Source organism: Lemur catta, chromosome 23, assembly GCF_020740605.2.
Source record: "Lemur catta isolate mLemCat1 chromosome 23, mLemCat1.pri, whole genome shotgun sequence".
In the NCBI taxonomy this organism is placed as follows: Eukaryota; Metazoa; Chordata; class Mammalia; order Primates; family Lemuridae; genus Lemur; species Lemur catta.
In genome coordinates this window covers 2,717,466-2,727,416 of record NC_059150.1, presented here as the reverse complement: position 1 = coordinate 2,727,416, position 9,951 = coordinate 2,717,466, and the positions used below count along the sequence as shown (strand labels likewise).

Sequence of the window (9,951 nt, the reverse complement as noted above, 5' to 3'; positions counted from 1 at the left end):
TTCTAGGTAGGTAATGGGGGTTATATTAGTTAGGGTTAGGCTATAAAAATAGAAAACCTAAATAAGTTTTAGAAGAGAGAGATGTTTATTTCTGTCTTATGTCAAAGAAATCAGGAAGTAGAAAGTCCAGGTGTTTATGTAGCACTCCCTGTCATCACGTATCCAGGTTCTTTCCAATTCCTACTCTTCCATCCGTAGGGTGTGGCCCTTGTCCTCCTGGTCCCAAATAGTTGCCAGAGCTCCAGCCATCACATACATTTATCCAACTGGACATCTACTTTGGCATTTCAAATTCCATTTTTCCTGAAAATAAACTTACTGATTTCTGCCCCCAAACCAGTTCTTCCCCTTTGTTCTCTAGCTCCTCCTTTCACTGGGAAGAAAGAGCAATGAAATGAAACTGCAAAGGAGGAATAGGAGACTCTGGAGCTCAGGGAGTAAATACCTCGGAAAAGAATAGAGGAGTGCTTTAAATGCTGCAGAGAAGACAAGTCACGTAAGGTCTGAAGGTCAGCTGTCACTAGAGCTACCAAGTGTATTGGTGATCTTGGTCAGGATGTGTGTGCATTATCTTTGTAGAGTAGGACCGTGTTCAGCGTGGAAGCTCATGGACTAGAATTGCTCCTTTCCTGCCTGTCACTATTACGATAGCAGTGGAACAGCAGGGGAAGAAGTTAGCTGGCAGCGAACTGAGAAGTGAAGGGAAGGAAAAGGGAGCAGAGAGAGTGTTGGCCTTCAACAAATCTGAATGAAGACAGCAGCGTCCTGTTCCTGTCCCTGTCATGTCCTTGACCCAACCACATACCCGAGGTTAGCGTCCAAGACAAAAGAGCTGTGGACGTCTCAGCTGTGTTCAGGGAAAAAGCCCTGGATTCTTTTATCCATTTGTGTCTTAGTTCTTCTCTTTTAGCTTCACCCCTGTGTTTACTGGGATCCTGCTTATTTAGGGCCTTAACGGCTCCTTCTTTCCCCTTGGTTTGGTTTTATTTTATTTTTTTTAATTTTATTTTTTTGAGACAGAGTCATGCTCTGTTGCCCAGGCTAGAGGGCTGTGGCAACAGCCTAGCTCATAGCAACCTCAAACTCCTGGGCTCAGGCAATCCTCCTTCCTCAGCCTTCTGAGTAGCTGGGACTACAGGTATGCGCCACCATGCCCGGCTATTTTTTTCCTATATATATATTTTTAGCTGTCCAAATAATTTCTTTCTATTTTTAGTAAAGACGGGGTTTCACTCTTGCTCAGGCTGGTCTTGAACTCCTGACCTCGAGTGATCCTCCCACCTCGGCCTCCCAGAGTGCTAGGATTACAGGTGTGAGCCCCTGCACTCAGCCTCCTCTTGGTTTTAATGACAATCTTTGCTTCTCAGCATTTTCTTTAGGACACAGACTTGTGTTTTCCAGCTTCTACCATTTCCAGCTGTCCAGGCTAACAGCCCTGACCAACCTCTCCTGCACAAATCCATAGTGCCTTGCACCCCCTCTAGACTTGGTGCACCCTTCTCTAAGGGAAGCCTGAATATGAAGTAAGATAGCACAGGAGCTAGGGAACAGAAAGCAGGGGGTGTTCTTTGCTTATTTTTTTCAGACAAGAGAGAGGCTAAAGATGGAGGGAAGACAGGGGATATTTGACGTGGGGAGTTCACTGGGAGGTGGAGAAGATGAACCCAGGACACAGGTGTGGGACTGGCCCTGCGTCTGAAGAGGGACACCTATTTCTGAGGGCAGAACGAAACAAAGGCTAAATGAAGGTAAGTTTGCAGCTCAGGGCAAATAAGACAGGAAACAAAGAAAAAAACTATTATCAAGTGAGTTACCTTGGGGGACTGAAGATTCAATTGGTGCTGATTTATGGAGTCTTTATGTTGCTTGCAATGTGCTTAGATGGAAAATAAGGACATTATCATACATATTATCTATTTTAATTCTCACCTATATTTGAGAGTTAATTGTATATAGTCAAAACATATCAACTTAAAATTTTAAAATTGTTTCACATATATTATCTAATTTGATTTTTCTAGCGATTGCTGATGTATTATCTTTTCATTTTACAGGTGAAGAAGCCAAGGGTCAGAGAGGAGAAGTAATTTGAGTGGCAATCATGTCTTTTGACTTTAATCCTCCAAAGGAACTATTATTATAATGAGTCAAATTTGAAAGCAGGTGGGAATATATAGGGCACATGGGCGTAGTGGTGCGCACCTGTGGTCCCAACTACTGGGGAGGCTAAGGATCGCTTGAGCCCAGGAGTTTGAAGTTGCTGTGAGCTAGGCTGACGCCGTGGCACTCTAGCCCGGGCAACAGAGTGAGACGCTGCCTTGAAAAAAAAGGAAGGAAGGAAGCAAGGAAGGAAGGAAGGAAGGAAGGAAGGAAGGAAGGAAGGAAGGAAGGAAGGGAAAGAAAGAAAGAAAGAAAGAAAGAAAGAAAGAAAGAAAGAAAGAAAGAAAGAAAGAAAGAAAGAAAGAAAGAAAGAAAGAAAGAGAAAGAAAGAAAGAGAGAGAGAGAGAGAGAGAGAGAGAGAGAGAGAGAGAGAGAAAGAAAGAAAGAAAGAAAGAAAGAAAGAAAGAAAGAAAGAAAGAAAGAAAGAAAGAAAGAAAGAAAGAAAGAGAAAAGAAAAGACTATATAGGGCACAGGGCATTTAAAACAGTTGCTGTGAAAGAAAGAAAGAAAAAGAAAGAAAGAAAGAGAAAAGAAAAGACTATATAGGGCACAGGGCATTTAAAACAGTTGCTGTGTTGTCAGTAACAAAGCACTCCCTCTGTCTAAACGGGGGAGCAGAGCTCTGATACTGCCAGCTGCTTTCAGATGTCAGGGAAGATGCCGTGTCCCCAAAGCCAGGTGGGGTGCTAGCCACTGACTCAGAGGAACTGAGATGAGTTCCTTGAAATGAACTGAGAAGCATCAGTTTGCTCCTCCTAGGAACCTTGTGCTCGCTAAACCTTCATTTTCTAGATTCCTTTTACTTGTCTCCTTTCAAAAAGCATACATGATCTGAACTTCTAAAAAATTTAATTAAATTGGAGCAAAATAGAGATTAGTACTGCTCCCCCTCAGAGACAGTGTTTCATTGTTCTCTCTTGGTTTTTAATAGAGTACAGTGAGTCCATTACAAAAGGACTCACTATGGCATCTTGTTTGTTATTTCCAGGGATTAAATCGTAATCCTTATCCTTCATAAAATAAGACGTGCCATTATCATTATAACAGAGAGCCTATAAAATGCACCATCCCGGGTCCTCAGCACTAGCTTGAATAGGGCTTTTCAGTGCTTTGCAGAGTTACATTAGGGTAGGCTATGAAATTTACTAGCTAAAATTTATCAAGCATTAATCCTGTGCCAACTTCTATGCTGAGCACTTTGCATACATTATCTAATTTAATCCTCACTACAACTCTTCAGGGTAGGTAGTACTATCATCTTCAGCTTCCACATGAGGAATCTGAGTCAGCCAGAGGTTAAGTGACTTTCTCTGCTAGTCAGCAGACAGGATTTGGAGACAGAAGCACTATCTCAGTGTAACAAAGAAAAGATCAAAATCCCTCTTGTGTAACCAGGAGGGGCCTCACAGGTGGTCCTTGATTCTATGGAGTATGAATCCTGTGATTAGAATTACACTGGGAGCATCTAACAGAAAAAAATAAGAGTGTGGCTAATATTATATAATGGTCCTGTGAAGGTTCCATGCCAGGCACCCCGGGTTAACGAGGGTGAGACAGACAACGTCCTGCTCCATCTCGGGCTCAGAGTCTGGTGGGGCAGATTCTGGTTTGGTCTATAGAGCAGGCATTGTCTAGTCCTATTTAATTCATAATCATAACTTTAATGGACACTTCATAGTTTTAACATAATTTGTTATTTTTTCCTCATTTTTAAACATTTAAAGCATTCTGTCACAGTTGGGTAGTTAGATTTTTTTTTTTTCCAGTTTTGGGCCAATACAGATAGACAATATTCCTGCATACTTTTTGGTTTCTACTAAAATATTTCCTTAGAATAAATTTCTGTAGTGCAGTCACTAGGGTATGAATACCTTTATGATTCTTCCGATATATTTTCACTTTGCTTGTTAGAAAGGGTTTGTTATTTACTCTACAAATATTTAAGCTGGGGGCCGTGGTGCACACCTGTGGTCTCAACCACTCAGGAGGCTGAGGTGGGGTGGGGTAGTGGGGAATCCCTTGAGTTCAGGAGTTCAAGACTAGCCTGGGCAATATGGTAAGACCTTGTCTCTAAAAAAAAATTAATAAGCCCACAAATATTTATTGAACATCTACTGTATAATCAAGGCTTCTACACTAGGGATACACTATGAACAGATATGGTCCCAGTCCTCAAGAAGCATACCAATTTATGTCGTTAGAAATGTATACTTTTAATTTTGGTGTAAGATCACCAGCACTGAAATTAAAAAAAAAACATTTTTTTTACTTGTACCTAATTTTTAAAAAAATTTGCATTTAATGGTTGGTTGTTTACATTCTATTTTTATATGAATTACTTTTGTATGTATGGGAATTCTTTTTTGTGTGAAATACCTTTGCCTGTTTTTATAGTTTATTTTCTTATATATTTATTTTCCTTATAAAATTGAAAAAGGTCTTCATATCTGTCATATTTAATGTATTTTTCTAGTTATCTTACATTTTATTTTATTATTAATATTTTGAATTACACATAAGTTTAAAATTTTATGTATTTGAGTTTGTTAGTCTTTTCCTTGGCCATATCTTGCTTTGCTTCTAAACTGAATATTTTCCCATAGATCTGATAAATATTAAATTTTATTTTCTGATAGTTTCCCTACAACTTAATTTTAATTAAATTTTTGAATGATTTTTAGAGTGACTACTTTATCATACATTTAATTTGTCTATATAGTTGGACCCACTTCCAGTCTCTCTATCTCACTGAATACATTTCCATTACCTGTACTTTCTGTCTGTTTAAAAAATATTGTTGCTTTATAATATCTATTTGGCTAGAGTCCTTATTGACCCGGTTATTTTTCTGAATGCATGTTTGTTAGTTTTTTTCAGGTTTCAAAATATTGGAACATGTATTGAAACCGAGTCAGATCTTACGGCAACCACTTTGGAGCTGTAGTTATGCCACTGCTAGTTGTCTGACCTTTCCCAAGTTTATTAACTCCAAACCTCAGTTCCTCCTCTGTAAACTGGGGATAATATAATATTAATACTTACAAGATTTTCAGGATTAAATTTTTAAAAATTCGTGTAAGGCATTTAGCACATTTGCTACCTCCATGCCTTGCATAGAAAATGCTATAATATAAAAGTGTTGATTATCATGATTAACTTGGGGGCAAATAGCCGTTTGACAAGGTGAAGTCTTCGCTGTAAGGCGGATAGACTATGCTTCTTTTATATTACAGATCGACAAGGGACTGTCACTGTCACGCTTCTCGTGCAACACTCACTTCAGCCCCGGACCGCCACGCCTTGCTCAGGTGGCTTTGGAGGCGCCCAAGCTCCGCGCATCAGCTGAGCCCGAGGGCGGGGGCGGGAGCGTTGCCTGGGAGATGAGGGTGGGCGGGCCTAGCGTTTAGACTCCCCAATCAGAACCCGCCGTCGGCGCTTCCGGGGGGCGGGAGGAAGCGAAGGCGCGGCGCCCGGCGCGGCGGCCAACAGCCAATCAGAGGGCGCGGCGGCCATTCAAATTGCGGCCGTCGCAGGAGCCGCCGCAGGAGGTGGTGAGTGGCGTCGGGACGGTGTTTAGGGGGTCCCTGGGGTGGCGGCCCCTGCTGAGTGGCGAAGTGTCGGTGCTGGGGAGGGCGTGCAGGCGCTTCTCCTACGGGCGGCCGCTGCGGTGCGGGCCCTTCAATTCCCCGGGGTTCTGGGTGGGCGGCGAAGGGGGTCCCCGAAGGAAGGGCGTGGGGTGGCGCCTCTGCGGGGGCCGGTGGCCGGACTTGGGGACCGCCCGGCCCGCAGCCTTCGCCCGTCGTGCCTCGCCGGGTCGGTTGGCATTAAGAGGTACATTCTCTGTCCCGCCCCTCGCAGTGACTCCCTTGAGGAAGAACAGAATCACCGGATGTTTTGTTGAGCTTGTAACTCATTTCCTTCTTTTTTTTTTTTTTTTTTTTTTTTTTGAGACAGAGTATCACTCTGTTGCCCGGGCCAGAGTGCCGTGGAGCCCAGCTCACAGCAACCTCAACCTGGGGTCGAGCGATCCTCCTGCCTCAGCCTCTCGAGTAGCTGGGACTACAGGCATGCGCCACCAGGCCCGGCTAATTTTTTCTATATATATGTATTTTTAGCTGTCCAAATAATTTCTTTCTATTTTTAGTGGAGACGGGTCTTGCTCTTGCTCAGGCTGGTCTCGAACTCCTGACCTCGAGCGATCCTCCCGCCTCGGCCTCCCAGAGTGCTAGGGTTACAGGCGTGAGCCACCGCGCCCAGCCGTAACTCATTTTCCTTGATTCCTTCCAGCCCTCTTTAAAATCTGATAGCGAAATTACCTAAACAGACAAAACCTGTATTGATGTGTGTAAGTAGCAAACAGTTTTCAGTTGCAGCGGAATTTCCAGAATCTTTTCTTGCCTTTAAGTTCATTTCATAACAGAAAGATTCTATACGTTTAGTTGAAAGATTGACGGGAGTTACAACCTGACAGGGTTTTTTTGTTTGTTTTTATTTTTCGGTAATGATTTCTTATTTACGTAAAAATATAAAAGACTCATTTAAAGATTAAGTTTTATTAATTTGTTCCTCGATAGCAGTACTCTCTGCAATAGTTTGAGCCAGTGTCATTTTACAAGTTAGAACCAAGCGTGCACATTTGAAGACTTGTTTACATCCATGTAAGGAGTTTGATGCAGACTTGACTAGAAGCCAGGTCTCTTACCTGTCACTGCTGTTCCTATTCTTTTAAACGTTAATGCGTGTTAGATATTGTTGACATATATTTACATACTTCACCCCTGTATAATTTTTTCTCTAACTGCTAAAGGGTAGGCTGTCTACTGTAATCTTGCATAGTTTTTCTCACCACAAGCAATTAAATTACAAAGTTTATTATACTTATTGTCTGTAGTACTTACTTGGGAGTAATCTGCCTTGTGACACCAATCAATTTAATCTCCTCTATAGACATTCCTGTGTTCAACATATATTTAACAGCTATTTATATAAATACTTGTTCCATGCTCTGATTTAGGTACTAGGGTTTCCTTTAATCTACCCCACTTCCCAAGCTGAGGGTACTTAAAAAAAATCTATGCTGACATGCACTTTTCACATCTCTTAAGTCACTTGGCACATGTGGCTTGATGTGTGGGTAATCTGTGTGTTTCTTCTAGACTAGATTAAGGAAATGAGAAAAGAGGTCTTGTCTTTGAAGTCGATAGTATATATCAGAGGGCCTGGCACGTGTGGAGACTTAAATGTTTGTTGAATAAAGATTGTAAGCTCTTTCTTTTCTTTTTTTCTTTTTTTTCCAGGCACATGTGGCTTGGGAAGGATTGTAAGCTCTTTGAGGGAAGAGATTTGTCTGAAGTTGCTTGGAAGCAATGTCTGAGCTGGAGATTGTGATTTATTCTAATGTATGCTTCTGAGAATTATACAATGTGATGTTCTCTATATTATTAAAGCTTGTTTGTAGTCTGTGCAATCTAAATCCTTCTTTATTTTTTTGCAGTTTATTGGATATTTTTAGAAACTGATACATAAGAAATGGCTGGAAATCAAATGAATGTCCAAAGAGGAGATTAGAATCTTCAGCAACATTCTTTTAAAAATAACTGTCTGCCAAAATGTCAGTACACACTGCTCATAATAGAAATAACAGCAATATCCTTGATATTACTTCTACCCCAAAGAGTTCTTCACTAAGTGCCCTCACCGGCAGTAGCAGACTTAAGCTGCATTTGAAGTCGGATATGTCAGAATGTGAAAATGATGATCCATTATTGAGATCTGCGAGTAAAACCAGAGACATAAATAGCACTTACGTTATTTCTGCCAGTAAAACAAAAGAAGATACATCCCTTACCCCTAACCCTGTAGGTAAATTGGCACTTCAGAGAAGAACTATAAGGAACAAAGAATCATCTTTGCTTGGTAGTGAGTTAGGAGACACAACTGAAAAAACAGCAGAAAAATGTCTTACGTTACAACGTCGTGCTAAAACAGATTCTTTGGAAAGGTGTAAAACAGATTACATTGAGAAGTGGAAAACAATGCAGGATGTGGGAGGCAAAAGAGAAAATAATTGCACTTCAAAGGAAACTACTACAAATGTAAATGTTATAAATAATGTTAAAAACTCTTTTGTTGCATCTTCTGTACCTTTAGCTAAAGATCCAAAAGTCATTGAAATGGTGGCTGATGAGAAATACAAAGAAACATTTTCTGCCTGCAGTGGGGCAAAGGAAAGTGTTGCAGTTAAGTACTCAAGTAACCGAGCACCCATTGGCTCCCAGAGACAAACTGAGGTTGTTAAATCAGGACACTTGGCAGTAAAACCTATTCAGAGCAAGTTGGATGTGAAAGTGTTAGGCATAGGAAACTTACATCATACAAGTATTGGGAAGGACGTTGCAAAAAATTCAAATAAATTTGGAAGCTTAGAAAAAACACCTATGAAATGTATAACAGAACATAAATTGACACCAAAGTGTGGCATTTCTCAGCTTAAGAGCCCTGCTGCTTCCGTACTGAAGAATAGGATGCCTAACCTTCAAGTTAAACAAAGGCCAAAAAGTTCTCTTCTTGCAAATAAAAGGGAAAGTTCACAAGAAAACACACTCCCTGCTGTGGAAGAAACTGCGGTTCAGAACACCTCTAAAGAAACAGACCCCTTGAAAGTAGAGAATAGTCAAGTGACAGTGGCAGTACGTGTGAGGCCTTTCACCAACAGGTATGTCACACCTTTTAAATTCTAAAGCCTGGCCAGTAACATGTAATGTGTCTTTGATTCCTCTGCTTTTGGAAAGTCAGCATATTTATGTGTCTTCAAACTTGTTGACGATATTTTTATGTAGAAAGAACTTTTGGGTTTAGTTGTAGTATGTTGATAATTTTTGATGATTGATTGTATAATAAAAAACTCAAAATCACCACATTTTATATATGTAAGTTTCTCTAGGTATACTGCTTTTAAAAAGACTGAATATTTCCTTGTTTTTTTGAATTCAAAAAAAAACAAAAGAAAAAGAAAAAAGCTTGAATAAGTCATTTAAGTCTCTAATGCAATCTGCTTTCAGAGCCGCAGTGTATGCTGGGATTGTCTACCTTTCCCTTTCAAAGAGCCACAACAGGTTACTTGTTCCCCAAAGAGGTCCTTTCAAAACCCTTCCCAGAGCAGTGATCATCGTCATCATCGGATTAAAACATAGTTGTTAGAAATGCAGTGACTTATTTGATTCTGATGGCAAAAAATTTCTCTCCAAGAGTGATTATGGATGGGACAGAGACACAGATTAGGGATAGGGCTGAAAAAGTGAAATGTGAGATCTAATTATTTTTAAATATTTTAAGGGAGGACAGGGAAAACCTTCACAGGGTCAGTATGTTTAACCTGATACTGTGTGTCCAGGCAAGTTGGAAGAGGATCTGAGGATCACTGCACTGGGGAAGGAACCTCCAGTTTGCAAGTTATAAGACCTTTCTAGTGAAAATGGGTTAGTAATAAGGGGATAGACCAGAGCGGGGGTTAATTTGAGGAGTTGGGGAGTCTAGTAGAAAAGCTGCAAACACCGTGATAGGAAGAAAGGCAATAGAAGGAGCCGAGCTGGTAGGGACTAAAGCCAAGATGGATGACTACACTGAAAAGAACTTAGTAAGGGACCAAGTGCCTCATTCCAGACTCATCAGACAAGCCTTGAAAGCAGGCCTGCTGTGCATTGGCACTTGTCAAATTGATGAGGCAGATGGTTTCCCAGATAAATTCTGATTTACAGCAGAGTCTCAGAGGAGGGGGTGGAGGGGAAAGC

At 41.0% G+C, this 9,951-nt stretch overlaps 1 protein-coding gene across 1 annotated transcript in view; it reads left to right on the top strand.

Moving 5' to 3' along the window:
• Nucleotides 1-7,753: 7,753 nt before the first annotated feature.
• Nucleotides 7,754-9,951, top strand: part of KIF14 (kinesin family member 14) — a 45,956-nt gene continuing 43,758 nt past the window's right edge. The window contains exon 1 of the mRNA XM_045536092.1: nucleotides 7,754-8,876. Within this exon, the coding sequence (XP_045392048.1) occupies nucleotides 7,771-8,876 (1,106 nt within the window). The 5' untranslated portion in view covers nucleotides 7,754-7,770. The remainder of the gene's footprint in view (nucleotides 8,877-9,951) is intronic.